At 45.5% G+C, this 16,990-nt stretch overlaps 1 protein-coding gene across 3 annotated transcripts in view; it reads right to left on the reverse strand.

The window, feature by feature from the left end:
- The window catches only part of TTC7B (tetratricopeptide repeat domain 7B), a 274,767-nt gene that overhangs the window by 111,940 nt on the left and 145,837 nt on the right, over positions 1 to 16,990 (reverse strand). For all 3 annotated transcript variants that reach the window (XM_025392642.1, XM_025392641.1, XM_025392640.1), the window contains exons 10-13: positions 8,390 to 8,473; positions 7,272 to 7,376; positions 4,783 to 4,900; positions 2,639 to 2,696 (exon numbers count right to left, since the gene is read on the reverse strand). In XM_025392642.1, coding sequence (XP_025248427.1) covers positions 2,639 to 2,696; positions 4,783 to 4,900; positions 7,272 to 7,376; positions 8,390 to 8,473 — 365 coding nt within the window. The remainder of the gene's footprint in view (positions 1 to 2,638; positions 2,697 to 4,782; positions 4,901 to 7,271; positions 7,377 to 8,389; positions 8,474 to 16,990) is intronic.

Genomic DNA, 16,990 nt, shown 5'->3' on the forward strand with positions numbered 1-16,990 from the left:
CGTTCTTTGTACACTGTCACCTTGCTGCCTTGTTTAGCCAATTCTCCTTGAATTCCCCTTCAGTCCTGATTACAGGGCCCATTGGATTCGTGCATTAAGTTTTTTTAAAAGTGCAAACCCTGGTTAAATCTGTTGCTCAGGAATCTCTCGTTAGCTACACACACAGAGGGTGACCAACTTGTCCTGGTTTGTCCAGGATGTTCCTGATTTTAGGATTGAAAGTCCCATGTTCTGGGAAACCACTCAGTCCTCAAGAGATTGGGATGGCTCATCACCCTATATGCACAAATCATACCACACTTAAACTCGAGTTAGGAGAGAAAGGGGAAAACAAAGCAAGACTGTGTACCCTATGCCACAATGAGTGATAAACACAACCACCACCATGCCACCCCTGCCTCCTGGAGCACCAGGCTTTATGCATACTGTGGGCCATGCAATGAAAGGCGCTCTCAACTGTTTTCAGGATTGCTTTTCTCAGTAGGATGTGAGAGCCTGCAGAAGAAGCAACTCAGATTAATTCAGCATCTTCAGAAGCTTTGCAAACAATATTGTGTTCTTCTTCGCTATACTTTTGTACAGGGCAAATGAATTGGTTCAGCTGCTTGGGTTGAGCTTATGAGTGTAGGAACAGCTGAGGGTCTCACATTCAGATGCAGCCGCCCAACCTGGATGTCTTCAAAAATCACCTCTTTGGATCCACTAGAGAACAAATATTTCTGAATTATGGTTCCAGTCATAATTAAGAGTTAACTTTCTTGTGCTATATCTGCAACCCCATCCCTTCTTGAATTGTGTTTTCTTTTTAAACAAAAAATGCAAAACATTAGTATAAACAGAATTGTGGGGAGGATATTTAAAATACATAGTAGAGAAAGTACTTCTCATCAAAGTAGTTTTAAATTATCCATTTACATTTAAGAAGTAATACAAATCATTTTTATTTACTTAAAATCTTTCCCTTAAAGATGTTGGTTAGGATTGCAATTCACTAGAATAGTCCTAGTTACTGTGTACTTGAAACAAAATGAAAAACATTCCTTTGAAAAACATTCTATATTTCACACAACTTCTAATTTAGGTTAGCCTTCTGCAATATCATCAGTTAGGTTAGTGGGATTTTATTACTCTTTATTCCCATGTGAACTAATATTTTAAAAATCTCTTTGAATTTAAACTTAAGCAAAAGACGAACAAAAAAGAATTCAGGCCAATGGAGCAGCTGTTACATAACATGAAGTTATACTGGCAGCTCAAGGCAGACCACCACTGTGGCTGTTTTTAGAGAGCCAGTAAGATGTGCTGATTTAAGAAAAGTGAAACAGATGTAATGACCACTTTCTTAAGCATCCATGTGTGGGTTCTACAAACTAGGACTGGAGAATTTAAATCTCCAAATCATTTGAAATGGAAATGCTTTCCACACTCCGTGCTGAAGAACATCAACAAAAGCTTAGCACAGAGACAGGAGATCTGCTTGCAGATGTCAGTTGGTACTTTTTATCATTACCCAGACTGGGGCTGGCAACCTGAAGTAGCTACCGGCAAGGCTGCTAGGAAACAGAAATGAGACGGAAGAGTTTCAGACTCACCGAAACCAGTGATCATGATTTCATGAAAAAAGGCACATGGACACCATGATAAATTGGTAGGCAGCCCCAGTTCTAAGGAAAGAGTCTAACAAAGCTTGTCAGGTATTAGGAAGGCCTCATGAAATGTCCATGTAAGTATCTAAGTTTCCAATACAATTCCAAGAAATCAGTGTAACTCAGATACATTTAAAGTGACAGCATCAATACCAATTCTAGATTTCACATCATAGGGCTATACTTCCAGATAATTTCATTTTTGTGATTATACCTGTAATGAGAATAAAATGAGGGCAATGTAGTATGGTGGGGCAGGAGAAACTGGGTTAGAGTCAGGAGACCCTGACCGCATACTGACTTCAACAGCTGCGGGACCGGCAGCTCCTGTAACTCCTGTGCCTCAGTCCCTGACCTGCAAGGGACATATTGCCTGTCTGTCTTTCTTACTTGTGTGTGGTGAGCAACAAATTAAATAAGGGATATGAAGGCACACTGTGACGCTCGAGCATTTTATAATTGCAAGGCCTTCTCCTAATTTCCTGAGAGGCACAATGACAGAGAGAAGCACAAAGTGTTATGGAACAAGGTGGGGGCGGGGAGTTTGGGGCTCACTGTCTTCACGCAGTATTTCAGAGACTTCCTGAAATTGGCCTTCTCATTCCTTAATACAAAAACCTGCAGCTTGACATGTTAAAAAAAAAAAAAAAAAAAGCTAGAAAAGAATAATCTCTTCTCTAGATGATGACAAATGTCTTTAATAAAGGACTCATCTCCCTCGGCATACAAAGTATCTGTCTTTTTCGAGCTGAAGTCACTTCATTAGGAATGAATAAAATGTGCCCAAATGGATAAACAGATTAAGAGTGCAGATTGATACAGCAACAAGTGACGTAGCAGGGTTTGCACGCTGTGTGTTCAGTGCTCAGGACGAAAGACTCTCAGGGGTAAAACACTGTTTACATAATCTTTATAAATATCTCTTCTTTTTATACTCATCATACTTTGGTGTCATTATGTACAGCCGAGTGAAAAGATGAACTCCCACTCACCTCTGAAATGCAAGAAGCGCCTTTCTCTGTAGGACCTCCTGCAACCCTCGCAAAGAAGCTAAGAAAAGGGTTCAGTTAGTCAGTGGCATGGGAGATCAGGGAGTTTTGACAAATACAAAACCCATCACAAAACCTGTGCATTCAACTGGATGAAAAGCAACAATGTCTGAGTGCCTATGTGCCCAATCCTGCACCAGGCCCTGGAGAAGATAGCAAACAGAGCTACCCCCGAGTGCTTGCACGCATTGGGTGTGACTGTGGAACAATGCCAAGGGGGCAGTGTGAGTTGGGTGGTCACTCTTGGTACTCCCAGGCACATGGGGGCCATCTGCAAAAGACCAGTTGGGAACTCCAGAAGGAGCATGACTGCCCTCTCAAGTGCAGGCATGTAACTCAGGGGAACGACAAGCTCCATGAGGGTGGGGTGGGAGGGACGCAAGCGCCAGCAGTGTTGATTTTGACAGCCTTCAGAGTCCCTTCTGCCACTGACAAGCTGCAGTGCTGGGCCACTGACACTAGCTTGCTGCCTTGAAAGGCCAGCTTGGTTCACACTGGGCAATGGCCAGGACTTTAACACCTTCAAGTGAACACAAGGGATGAAGTAGGCAAACCCAACACTGATCATGGAAAATTAGCTCAAAAGTGTGAGGCCACCTGGCTGTGAGTCAACACTTCTCCTGTGCAGAGCACGTGAGAAACGGCCCCTTAAGCCTGGCTAGGAATGAAAAAGGTGCTTTTTACTATAGCAAGAGAAAAAGTCCTGGAGGAAACTGTTTATGGTTGGAACTGCAAGAGGCCATTACCTAAAGCCTCCAACATGGCACCTCCCAGCCTGGCATGAGACTGAGAGCAGTGAAAGGCTGCCAGGGGGTCAATGTGGCTGGAGACCATGGCTAACGTAACTTAGAACAGCAGTGACCCAGCTAGAGAGAACCTCAAAAGGCCCCAACTGACCCATGAATGGAAGAGGAAGCCCCACAGGGTCAAGCAACTCTCTCAAAGTTGCAGGAGTAATGAGGGGTAGAGTCTGAACTAAGAATTTACATAGGTTAATATGTGGCATTAAATTTGCCCTTCACTCAAAGTCTACTATATCAAAAGCTATGTGCTGGGTATTGCCAATGTATCATGTGTATATGGAAAATTAGCAAGTAATCCATATTGAAAAGCAATTAATATGCAAAACTTCCCCAGGACCTTTGATATTTTAGGGCAGAGAAAAGAATTTGGAGTACTTTGTAAAATAAATTACAACAAAACCATAAAGAAAAAAAGGAAGTATTATAAAAGTCAGGATAGTATTTCCTCTTAAGGGAGAGAAGGGGGTTTGTGATTGGGAGGTGCACATGGAGGGCTCCCCAGGTGGCTGGCAAGGTTCTAGCTTCTGAGCAGGCTAACGGCTACAAGATATTTTGCCTTATACTAATTCAAATTCATTAAATTATCCATTTGTTTCTGAGATTTTTGTTTTGCATTTGTGTTACATTTAACAACAACATGATAAAAGAACAGTAATAGTTCAGGAAAAGTTTGTTAAACTTTCTGCAAATATCACTGAAAACTTAAGTATACAAGATTTTTTCTTAGCTAGAATCCCATCCATCAGAACTCTAAGCACATCCAAAATCACTGTTTCCAAGACCCCTAGGGGTCTTGTGAGCTGCTGCACTGCACATGTACGTATCTACAAATTAAAATGTGCAAATGGAGAAGGGGCATTTCCTGACCAGTGAAGGAAAGCTTCCTGGAAGTGTCTGGCCGACTCTTCCACATTCCTGTACCTAAGATCCAGCATCCCTTCACACAGGACAGCCCAGACCAAGTGGTAGGACAGGGGCAGGTGCAAGGCTGGGTGGGGGAATCATCCTGCAAAGCCCAGCGAGGTGCCCAGTGCACCACCAGCATAATGTACCTGAATATGAGGCCTGGGAGCCCTGGCACAGGGCCTTCCTCCCTGCCCTCCCATTCTCCCATGAGACCAAGCAAAGAAGACAGCAGCACCAGGGGCCCCACCGAACAGCACAGCAGAATGCCCCAGCTTCTGCACCCTCCTGAGACAGAAGGGGACTGTGGGAATCCTGCAGTGTAGACTTAGGCAGTCCAGCCCTGCAGCTCAGCAGCCCTGGGGGTGGGACGTCTCTCACCGTCAGTGGCCTGCAGACTGTACGTGAGCCCCAGAGCTAAGTAGCCTTTGGCCTTGAACTCTGACGTTTTCTCTCCCACATCAACGACAGTTTTGGCAAACTTTTCAGCCTCTTCCAACTGAAAAATAAGACAAGTTAAAAACAACAACAACCTGCAGAATTTCTAACATGAGTTCCCATAAGCATCTGCTGCCAAAATTGGATTTCTGATGAGTCACTTGGAAAATGACTCCCAAATCTCCCAATCCCACTCTGGTGGTTCTGTTTTCTTTCTTGAGCCTCTCTTAACAGTTCGCAGGATTCCTATCTTGCTTTTTCTCTTTAAAGTTTTCCTTACTGCTTCTTTGCCTTCTTTTCCAAAGTTGCTTTCATATTTGGTGGGGGTCTATCTTTTTTTATCTTTATTTTTTACTGATTGGTTCTATAATGAAGTTGTGCTAGGTATTCAGAAGCTGAACTGAATATATTTGTAAAGAATAAAGTTCTTGGAATGTTTTATGTTTGAGCCTTTCTTTTTTCCCCCCAGGATATAAAGAATCCATTTAGGCTTGGATTCTCTTTGCCATGAACTGTTATAAATTTCAAAACTCCATCCACTTATTTTACAAACCTCAACACATGTACCTTGTGCCAGCAGATTCCAATGAGAAAATGTGCACCTGTAAACTACACCCACAAGAAGACCTGGTGCACAATTCATTAGAGGCAAAAATAGTAAGATTTGTTCCTTCAAAGTATGGCAAACGTTGATGATATTGAGTTGGCTGATAAGACACTGGAGTTCATATACTCTTGAGTTTTGTGGTGTTTAGAAATTTTAATAATAAAAATGCAAGAAAAAATATACAGAAAAGATTTGTTACTCATATATATATATATATATATATATATATATTTTTTTTTTTTTTTTTAAAAAGAGGTCTGGCCGGGCGCGGGGGCTCACGCCTGGAATCCCAACACTTTGGGAGGCTGAGGCGGGCGGATCACGAGGTCGGGAAATCGAGACCATCCTGGCTAACACGGTGAAACCCTGTCTCTACTAAAAACACAAAAAATTAGCCGGGTGTGGTGGCAAGCGCCTGTAGTCCCAGCTACACGGGAGGCTGAGGCAGGAGAATGGAGTGAGCCGAGATTGCGCCACTGCACTCCAGCCTAGCCAACAGAGCGAGACTCCGTCTCAAAAAAAAAAAGAAGTCTACTTAAGGCATTTCAAGATGTATATGTTACAGTAATAAATAAAGCCAGAGCTGGGAGGAGGGCAGTAGTCATTGCTGGGAACTGGCATGTTCCAAATGCGAAAGTTGTGTCCACTCCTCCGCCTGCCCACTCCTGGAGCGCCTGCGCCATCCCCTTGCCTGCTCACAGCCCTAAACTGTCAAAACCCACATGACCACACTACGCCTTCACAGCTGTGCGTTTCAGGTGAGAGCCTGTGCTTTCAAAACATCTTTTCTACATTTTCCCAAGCAAAATGGAACTAAACTGGAACACTCTTCGCTAGGCTTACTTTTCTCCTACTGGGTGAGAATATGTGGAAAAAAACAAAGAGCAAGGACGTAAGGGTGAAAAACCTGAGCTTGTAAGACGCTTTGGTCTTTTTTGAGCAAATCGTTTTTATTGCTAATGTTGACATGAAGTTAAAGAAAAGAAATTAGAACTCTATCGTATGTGGCAATTATCTATACCACCATCTCGGCAATTAGACTGAGTTTTCTATTTTCTACTCGAATGATGTATTTTTTGAGGTACTAGAATTGTTACAAATCAGGCTATTGCCAAATTCAAATTTGAACAAGAATATTTGAAGAAAAATGTGTATGTGAAGGAAGGGAAATGAAGACAGTTGAATTTAACATATGAGCTGAAATGTAGGGTGACTCCTTGCTCTTTAGAAACTCCCAGGCTCCCAGCCTAGGCAACAAAGTGAGACCCTGTCTCCACAAAAAATACAAAAATTAGCTGGGTGCAGTGGAGCACACCTGTAGTCCCAGCTACTCAGAAGGCTGAAGTGAAAGGATGACTCGAGCCCAAAAGGTTGAGGCTGCAGTGAGCCATCATGTACTCCAGCCTGGGTGACAGAGCAAGACCCTGTCTCAAAAGCAAAAACGAAAGCAAAAACAAACCAGGCTCAGCCAGGGATGCTAATTCAGTCATGTGTCTCTTCTCAGTCCCACATTGCTTGAATAAAGCAAGATGTATGGGAGTATGAATTATGGTTCTATCTTATTATCATTATTCCTGGAGCACAATCCCATAGAAAAAACCCCTGGAGTACCCCAGAGTACTCCTCAGTCCTTGGGTGGGGTAGATGAGGCCTGAGGAGGCCAGGGGCCCAGGCCCAGGCTCCGTGGCTCTACACGGTCTTGTATCTTGTCCTTGCGTAGCTGATGAATCACCCTCGCTTTCTCTCTGTGCCTCAACATGAAAAAAATGGGCAGGACTGGCCTGGAGTCCTCTGCAGGAGCGGGGAGGGGAGCGCCCCTACTCACCCAGTGCAGGGAGCCCATGCAGAGCTTGGCAGCGAGGAGAGGGATGGTGGCGTCGTCCGGCTTCAGGCGGATACACTCTTTCAGCACCTTCACGGCACGGGCAGACTTGGCAAGAGAAGATTATTTCTGTGAAACTCAAAGCGTTTGACAGAACCGAATATGACAGCCTTCTCAGAGGGGGTTTTGGTCAGGGTGGCCTCCTCGTGGGCTTTTCCAACCTTAAACCCAAGCAAGCGGGGGCCTGGGGCATGTGAAAACCAGAGCCTGTGGCTTCTGAGGGACTGGGGAGTATGCTGGGTTAAGAGCCAGCAGGAATGCTTCCGTGGTGCCACCTGAATTTCATCCCATACTTGTATAGCTATTGGAAAATTAAGAAAAATGTAAAGATGGTGGAAGTTTGTTCCTATAAAAGATAAATATCCAGTTGAAGGCACAGAATACTAAATTTCTGAATTCACTTAGCTCAAATAATCTTCTATCTCAGGCTTCATTCGCTAAATGGCCCAAATTAACAAGAAAAACAATAGCTACCACCTCTGTTGAGTGTATACACAGCAAGGAACGCACCTCTAAACACCTACGGCGTAGCATCTCATTCCCCTGATAACACACCTACGGAGTGGGTGCTGTTCTTACTCCATTCGACCGAGGAAACTGAGCTACTCAGTAACTTGCCTGGGTCACTCAGCTGGGGGAGCAGCACCAACCTTCCATCCTGCCGTTGGACTCCCTCAGCCCACATTTTCATTCAGTATCATGCACTGACTAATATAACACATTGCTCAAGATAACCAACAGGTTTCCCCTCCAGGAAATAGCTTAACTCTCAGTTGAGTGTAAAACATTAGCTCTAGTTTAAGCCATGCCCATGACACCTGATGAAGTCACAATGACTAGAAAGAGACAAATATTTCAGAATTTTTCTTCTCAGTGATAAGTCCATCTTGGCTTCCCAGACGATTAAATCTGATTGTTCACTGAGAATGGACCAGCATAGTTTCCCAGAGCGGCTCGAAAGACTTCCATAAAGTCTATCATTCCGTGCACTTCATTGACATTAACCTCTTTGGCCTTAATAGGATAGGCATAAAAAACTGCCCATCACAAAGGGGACTCACTTTTCCAGCAGCCATCAGGGACAGAGCAAACTGGTACCACAGGTGGAACTCCTCAAAGGCAAACTTCATGGCTCTCTCTAGGCACTGGGTGGGAGAGAAAAACAAAGCAGACATCTGAGAATCGCTGGCACCGCAACTGCACAAGCGTGAGTTGGTGTCCATGCACGCTAAGGTAAGTCCCATCAAATCTGCTTCCCTGGAAAGCTTAAAACATAATCCTCCACCAAAGGGCTCCTACGGAGTCCCCACACAGGATAATGCACCATGCCGGTGGGCAGGACAACCCACAATTGACCAAAGTTGTGACAATCCCTGCCCTTGAGTAGCTTTGTATCTGGCACAGGAAAAGAGGCAGCATACATCAACAACACAAATACAAAGCCAAACTCAGGAGTGCCCCAAGGGCGAGAAACAGGACTGTGGTGAAGTGATCCCAGGAATCAGGAATGGCATCAGGGAGAACGGAAACTGAGCTGGGCCTTCCCCAGCCCAGCCCCACTGTGAGAAACCATCAAAGACAGAAACCACAACTTCTTTATCTTCTCAGTACTGGTGCATTGCCTGCCGTGGTGAGTAATCTACAAATGGACTTCCCTCTCGGTCAGCGAGGAGCCTCTGGTCCCTGCACAGGGTGACATGATGACATTAGAGCTTTAGGAAGATCGTGGGGGACTGGGGTGAGTGGGGTGAGGAGGAAGACCTTGATGGAGGCAGGCCAGGAACAAAGTGGACAGAATGGTCCGGGGGCTTCAGAATCAAGAAATGTGTCCAAGGTCAGATCAGCAAGGACGGGTCACCCATGGAAGCATGTGGGGACTGGGGAGGCATAGGAGGTGCCCAAAGTTTCTGGCCTGCATACCTGGGGGAAAATCCATGCCACAGAAGGCCCTTGTGTATGCACGAGTGTGAGTGAGTGAGTGAGTGTGTGTGTTTGAGAGAGGGGGAGAGAAGGGGAGGTTTTTGTGGTTTGTTTTGTTTTAGGAGAAAGGGAGAATGGGGAAGGAAGTTGTCATGAACGAGTTTGGCATGTGAAATGCTGAGTTCGAGGCATCATGAGGTAATTTACCAGAGACATTCTGGGACCTCAAGAGAAAGATCTAACAGAAGACAAACATTTGAGAAAAGAGCTGAAGTTACTGGAAGAGATCAGATCAGTCCAGAAGAGTATTCAGAGAGAAGGCAGTAGGATCCAGACTGCGGAAAGGGCGAGCAAAAGGATCTGGAAAGGAGGGCAAAGAAGGGAGCTGGGACAGCAGTGTCACGACACAGAGAAGGCCCCGGGAAGGGGCCAATGGGGCCAGCGGCAACAGAGGCCAAGAAACCACCCGAATCGACTGGGTGACAAGCTCTGCAATGTGGCTTTGGGGGACATGGGAGGAGAACATAGGCCATGGGGACCAATAAGCAAAGAAAAGATGGAGATGAGGCATGAAGGAGGGATGTGTGGGGTGAAGAAGGGCTCTTCATCTATGTGCTTAATTTTTCATAGAGGCAACTCAAGCCTCTCGCTACCATGAGCAGAACGAGCATGCAGAGTGAAGACCCTGGGGAGATAAATTAGGTCCCAGAAGACTAGAGGGAGCCAGGTCCCTGGAACAAATGTATTCCTGCTGAGAGGTCTTCTCTTAGGGAGGCAAGGTCCTCCAGACAAGGAGGAGAGAATGGCAGGCCCTGTCGGGCCCAGCCAGTTTTCTCTGTAAAGATGGAATGAGGTGGGTGCTAGGAGGAAAAGAAAAGAATAGTGGCAGGAGGTTTTAAAAAGAACAGAGGTGGCTGGGCGCAGGGGCTCACACCTGTAATCCCAGCACTTAGGGAGGCTGAGGCAAGAGGATCACTAGAGGCCAGGAGTTCGAGACCAGCTGAGGCAACATAGCGAGACCCCGTCTCCACAAAAAAGGTAAAAAAAATTAGCTGGGTGTGGTAGTGCACACCTGTAGTCCCAGTTACTCAAGAGGCTGAGGAGGCAGAATAGCTTGAGCCCAGGAGGCCGAGGCTGCAGCAAGCTGTGATCGCACCACTGCACTGCAGCCTGGGCAACAGAGCAAGACGACCCTGTCAAAAAGAAGAAAAGAAAACAAAAGAAAAGAAAGGCAGAAAAAGAAAAACAACGCAAAAAATAGAAAAAGGTTTAAACAACAACAAAAGCCCCTTCCACCAAAGGGGACAGAAGGCTCACAGCAGGGTCAGCTCAGAGACTGGTGCGAGCACTCAGTGGAGCATGCACCACTGTGTTGCCACCTTCTTTCGTGCTGCTAGGTGGCCAGTGCAGGAGCAGAGGAAAATGATGGGATGCTCAGGATTCATGGACAGTCAAGGAGGGAGGGCAGGGAGCTGGGGACCTGGAGACAAGGAGCTGCAGTGAAGGTGATAAATGGGTAAAGGTAAAGTGAGGTGGTGGGAGAGGAGAGAAAAGAATTCTAGAATTTTAAATGGCATATACAGAGGTCACACAGTAAATATGCTAGTTGGTTTACTATGAAAAGCTGTTCTGACAAAAACATATTCTATTTAAAAGTAAAGTACTAAGCATTAATAAGCACCTAGTGCTTGGCGATGGCACAAGGTGGGCATCCGAAGACCTTCAGCAAGGTGAACATGGGCAATGTGTTCAGCTCAGGGCTGGCTGCGGGCCTCATCCTACGCCATGTGACATTGGCAGGAGGGGCTGGGTGAGGCCTCCAGGAGAGTCCTTTAAAAGCAGGGCATTCTCTGCCAGCACCCACTTTGCCCTCAGCCCTGCCCCTTCAAAGCCGGAAGTAGGGTGGCCAGGAACACTGAGCAGAAAGTAAGTGTGTGGCCCTGATGCCATGAGGTGCTGCAGCTACTGCACCAGCCTCTCACAGGCTTCTTGTAGGCTGAACCAAATAAACTCCACTTTGGCTAAGCCACTGCATGCTGGTTTTGTTAATGACATCTGAATACACTCCTCACTAGTGCGGACACCAAGCGGCAGACCTGGAATCTGAACCTGAACCCAGGGCCCTCTTAGCTGCTTTGCTGTACTGAGGAAGGTGTCACTGTGCCTTTAAGGCACACAGCGGGAAGGCAGAAATGAAAGCAGCATGCTGAGATCAAGTAGGCAAGACAGGGTGGCGGGAGAGATCTAACCCAGGTCTAGGAGGAATGGGCTGGGACTAAGTGGGGGAGGGCAAGTGTGATGGAGGATGCTAAGCAGTGAAAAGCCAGCAGTGCCTAGAAACTGACTTGGGGATGGGAATGAGGGATGGAGGAGGAGGAGATGAGAATGATCACAGTGGCTGAAATGAGGCACCGGGAGCCGGTATGTGGAGAGATGGTAGATAATAAAAAATGAGGATCGTTCTAACAGCCCTACTCAACCAATAAGTTGCAATATCACCACTAAGTACTTAAATAAACTTAGTAAGTACTTAAACACTAACTACTTAAACATTTAAATGTTTAAATGGTTTTTTGTCCTCCTTTTGCTAAGAGGAATGATAAATATCAACTGTTCTCCTGATCAACAAAAGGAGCTCGGCAGCTGAAACAGTCTGTTCTGAATCAAAAAGCTAGATGCTATAAATAAGTGTGTACCCTTCTCTTCTTGCATGCCAAAGGCTGACAGTCTCATTAAACTCTGTGAAGCACATTCACCGGAGGTCTAATTGGTACAGAGTTGCGTTCCAGGTGCTACAGGAAAGAAAAACGGCCCCAGTCCTCATCAGAAGTAGAATCACGGAATCCTGTGGCTGGCAGATCACGTGGGGAGCATCTAGTTGAAGCCCCCAAAGGAGAGGGCACTTGTCATTCTGGCTGCCTGTTACTTCAAATCTCTTCTGATTTTGGCGGCGGGCAAGAGCAGGCACTCCCAAAAAGACAAGTGATAGAAATGTGGCACGCATGGCATGCAGACAGCCAATCACATGCTCCTGCCAGCCTCTGAATCTGCAGGTAGGGAGGCAGGGAAGGGCCCTCTGGAACTCGTTCCAAGCGTTCCAAGTGTTCTAAGCGCCCTGAGTGAGCTGGGGCCTCCCAAATTGGGGCAGGGCTTTTGTCTCCCTGAATCTGTTCCAGTCTCCTCTTCAGCCTCTGGTGGAACTGGTGAGCTTAGCAGTGCAGATGGATAAGTTCCTTTTCTGCTCAACAAGTCTGGTTCCGTCACCTACAGCCAAGGCCCTGACAGTACGCCCAATCAAACGCTTCAGGCTCCTCCTGTAACAATCCCTACCTTCCAGCCCCCAACAAGTTGTACAGCTGCCTGAGAACCCTTCAGAATAGGGAGTACACAACCTGAATGGCAGCTAGGAATATAGAATCAAGGTGCGGACAACAGATTGGGTGTGTGAATTCGGGCAAGCAATTAACCACTGTGTGCCTAGATTCCTCCCTGTAAAATGGGAAATATGACAGTGATTAATGTAGAAAGTTACTAAGACTTAGTTACTACATACAACGCCACAGGAAATAGCACCTCACAAACAGGCTAGCGAGTGCTAAACAAAGGTTAGCTATTATTCCTTTTTAAAAATTTTAACATTCTTATATTAGGAATGGAAATACAACAAATTGTATCATACCTATCACTTTATCCAGATTCAATGTACGAAAACTCAGATTTACAATGCATTACATCAGAAATAAATATCTTTACAAAATGTTTACAAAACTTTACGAAATGTTTCCTCATTTTAGAAAAGGATTCAATCTGAGACCCTGGAGAATAGGGCACAACTTTAGAGAACTGGACCAGAATGTGTGCTAATTCTTCATTTCTTTAACAAGTGTGGTAACACCCTGTAGCCAGGCACTATTTTAATTACTTTACAAGCATTGCCTCATTGGGTGATCCTAAGGACCCTGCAAAGTACAAGGCAGGTCTCTTTATCATCATCCATTTGCAGGTGAAGAAACTGAGGTGCAGAGGTGTTAAGGGAGTACACGGGCCTCTGAGTCGGTGGTGGAGCCAGATGGGAGTGAAGTGGTCTGGTTCCAGAGACTGAGCTCTTCACCACAACACTACTGCCTCTGAAACTTTAATTACATCGTGCCACTCACACTTCACGTATCAGGCCCACTCATGCTGCAGAAAGCAAAGGACAGCTAAATAAAAGGCCCCTAAAAAGGCCACATACTTCTTGAACTATTTCAGAGACTCAGCAATAGTTTTTTTTTTTTTTGCTGCTAATGGGGACCCTTGCTTGAGGCTACTAAGGACGGAGACCTTTCCAGCTAGTAGAAGTGTCAATCAACTTTATTGATCCCACGATATCCACCAGCACCACGACAGCCAGTGGTGCCACATCTCCAGCCCATCGCAAAGTTCTCAACTAACAAAGATTACACGAGTCCTGTGTTTCCTCTACAGGTAGCACCTCTCTCAGTTCCCTCCTCGTTTGGACCTCTTTCTCATAATGATAACAACCCATCTCCCATAACAAGCCAAGAGGGTGTCCTAAAGAGAGTTAGGAAATCTGGGTCAATTACAAATTAGCCCTCCACCCCAATTCAGAAGGGTGTGAGCTCTGGCATCACAGCCGATGCTGCTGCCTGCCAGTGTGCTCTTGGCATCTTATGAGATACAGTGACGGCACGCCAGCTTTGGAAAACTGCCCAGACAGCTTCAGATGCTCCTGAAATGCTGATGCCAAGCATGCTGCCTGGATATATAACATGTCCTCCCCTATGTTTCTGTAAACATGAAGATTACATAAACCCCTAAGCAGTTCAGGTCAACCATACCTCAACTACAAAAGGAGACTCCCTGCCAAAAAAATACACCCATGGTAAAAAGGAATGTGGGTTGTCACTGGGAGCATATGCTATCCACAACCCTTGCCCCTTAGGCTGTTTGCTCATCCCAGTTCTGTTTGCCTATCCCTTTTTAAGAACCCTATCATATGTGTATGTGACAGAGTAAAAAATTGCAGTTTTAATGTTGTGGGGAGATGGAGAACATAAAATAAAAGCATTCACATTTTTTATTTTTAAAATATTTATTTATTTGCTTATTTATTTATTTTGAGACAGGGTCTTGCTCTGTCACCCAGACTGGAGTGTAGTGGCACAATCTCAGCTCAGTGCAACCTCTGCCTCCTGGGTTCAAGCGATTCTCCTGCCTCAGCCTCCCGAGTAGCTGAGATTACAAGTGCCTGCCACCACGCCTGGCTAATTTTTTGTATTTTTAGTAGAGACGGGGTTTCACCATGTTGGCCAGCCTGGTCTTGAACTCCTGACCTCAGGTGATCTGCCTCCCTCAGCCTCCCAAAGTGCTGGGATTACAGGCTTGAGCCACCATACCCAGCTGCATTCACATTTTAATGATGGTTCCAGTGAAAAAGATGCATTGATGAAAATGGACTTTTCAGAAGATGGCAGGTGTTCTGTGCATGGGGGACATATAAAAGAGTGCTTTAATCACCCAAGCCCAGCACACAGGGCGTGAGGACAAAAAGAGCAGTCACATGGTGAAGGCACTGGCTCTGGGGCCAGGTTGCCTATCTCAATTCATGCTCCTCCCTCCCAGCCATGGGGTTGTAATAGGGGTTAAATGCAGAAATACATGTGAAATGCTCAAAAGAGTGTCTGGCCCGCATTGAAGGCTATCGATGGGCTGGCTTTTATGAAACAAAGCAAGAGCAGATCTTCAGGGTTCTGAAGGGCGGATGAAGGGGATAATGAGAACCCCTGGGAATGAGGGTGGGCACACCAGTGGACAGCAAAGGCAGTGTGAACAGGAGTCTTTGAGTGGCGCGAGCTAGATTCTGGCCCCTTTTCCACTTCTGGAGTCCAGTGGAGGGATGGCAGGGTGGGCCTAGGAAGGGAAGTGGGGCCGGTCCAGAGCTGCAGATCCCTGAGTCACCCATGCAAAACAGCAGGTGACATCTCCAAATCACCTCCCTCACAAGAAAAGAAGATGGATTTGGCAGTGGTATTATTTCTACCAGGAAAGATAGACCCATTCGCTGTAATCACATGACTGCCACCTCTCTAATCCCAGATAACATTCATTTAATACCACAAATATTTGGTAAAACAATAATTAGACTCTAAATGGCATCCTAATCATTTAAGTGCGAGTCAAAATGTCACTTGCAAAAATGGTTCCTTTTGGTAACAAGAGCTTATGCCTTTCCAGTCCCTTTTTCTGGCTTTTCATAAATCAGCCATCTTTGAGGGGCTCCAGGAATGAGAAGCTTTTCTGGCATCAGAAAGGGATTTAGCAATTACCTCCCTAGTACATAAAGCCCAATTACACAAACAGGGTGTGCGGCAGCGACAGCTGTACAGTACCACAAGCGCAGCAAAGCCAAAGTCTATTTTTGGAATTCAAGGGTAAGATTCTGCATCCAAATCCCATTGGGGAGTGGGCAGAAATAAAATAATCAGATACCCCTCAAATTTAGCCTGAAGTGTACGTCCAAAATTCATCACTATTAAAAGACAACAAATAGCAGAGTGAACTGCCATCATTATTTACCTCATAGACAGGTCAGCCATATCCTAAAAGTTCTTATGACATAGATCCTTCAGTTCATCAGGGAGATTTTCTCTTCCACATTGTGTATACTTCATGAGTCAGTTAATCAAATTCCTTGCAGTTGTGCAACTGATTGTTTTTAAACATGATATATACAAAATATTTCACTTCCTTAACTTTTAGCAATAAAAAACTCTGCAAGCTATTCAAACATTTTGGGCCATCGTCTTAGATCCACAGACTGACAGAGTCACAGAGCAATTTGAGGCCTTTGAGATTATCTGATCCCATTCTTACTTTATGGATATGGAAACTGAGACCCAGAGAGGAGACAGGACGTCCCCAGGGCTGCACTCAGTGGCACACCTAGAGTAAGAGCCAAGGTCTCATGATCCTCGACTCCTAAACTTTTTATTGTTGTTAGACAGAGTTTTGCTCTTGTTACCTAGGCTAGAGTGCAATGGCGTGATCTCGGCTCACTGCAACCTCTACTTTCTGGGTTCAAGTGATTCTCCTGCCTCAGCCTCCCAGGTAGCTGGGATTGCAGGCGTGCACCACCATACCTGGCTAATTTTGCATTTTTAGTAGAGACATGGTTTCACTATGTTGACTGGGCTGGTCTCAACCTCCTGACCTCAGGTGATATGCCTGCCTTGGCCTCCCAAAGTGCTCGGATTACAGGTGTGAGCCACCGCGCCGGCACTCCTAAACTAACTAAAAATGAAAGTACAAATTAAAATGGAGTTTGAGAGGTCTATCTACAGGAGCCTGGGTCCAGGAAAAGCTTCTCAAAGGCATACTTATGGGACTCTCAGCTACAAATGAAAGTCCCCCTCCTCGCCCCAAGTTTGGAGAAAACAGACATCAAAACTTGCTCAAGTTTTCTCTCCTTATATTGGAAATAAAGCAAATGCATCCATGCCCCACCCCTTCCCATTTCTCTTTTTGCTTTAAAACAGCAATACTGCTCCAAGCACGGAAGTCTCAGAGTTTTATTGCTTTGGCAAACACTTAAAGGATATCATTGCCTCTGGCCACGGTGAGAGGAGTAGAGTGGGTTGTTTTCAAAGGTCACAGACTTTATTATAGAATTTGAATGCTGGACGCAGTTTTCTGGCATGCTCTCCTCTCAACTCGACAAATCAAGTGGACCAAGCTTGCAC

The sequence above is a fragment of the Theropithecus gelada genome, chromosome 7b, assembly GCF_003255815.1.
Source record: "Theropithecus gelada isolate Dixy chromosome 7b, Tgel_1.0, whole genome shotgun sequence".
NCBI classification, from domain to species: domain Eukaryota; kingdom Metazoa; phylum Chordata; class Mammalia; order Primates; family Cercopithecidae; genus Theropithecus; species Theropithecus gelada.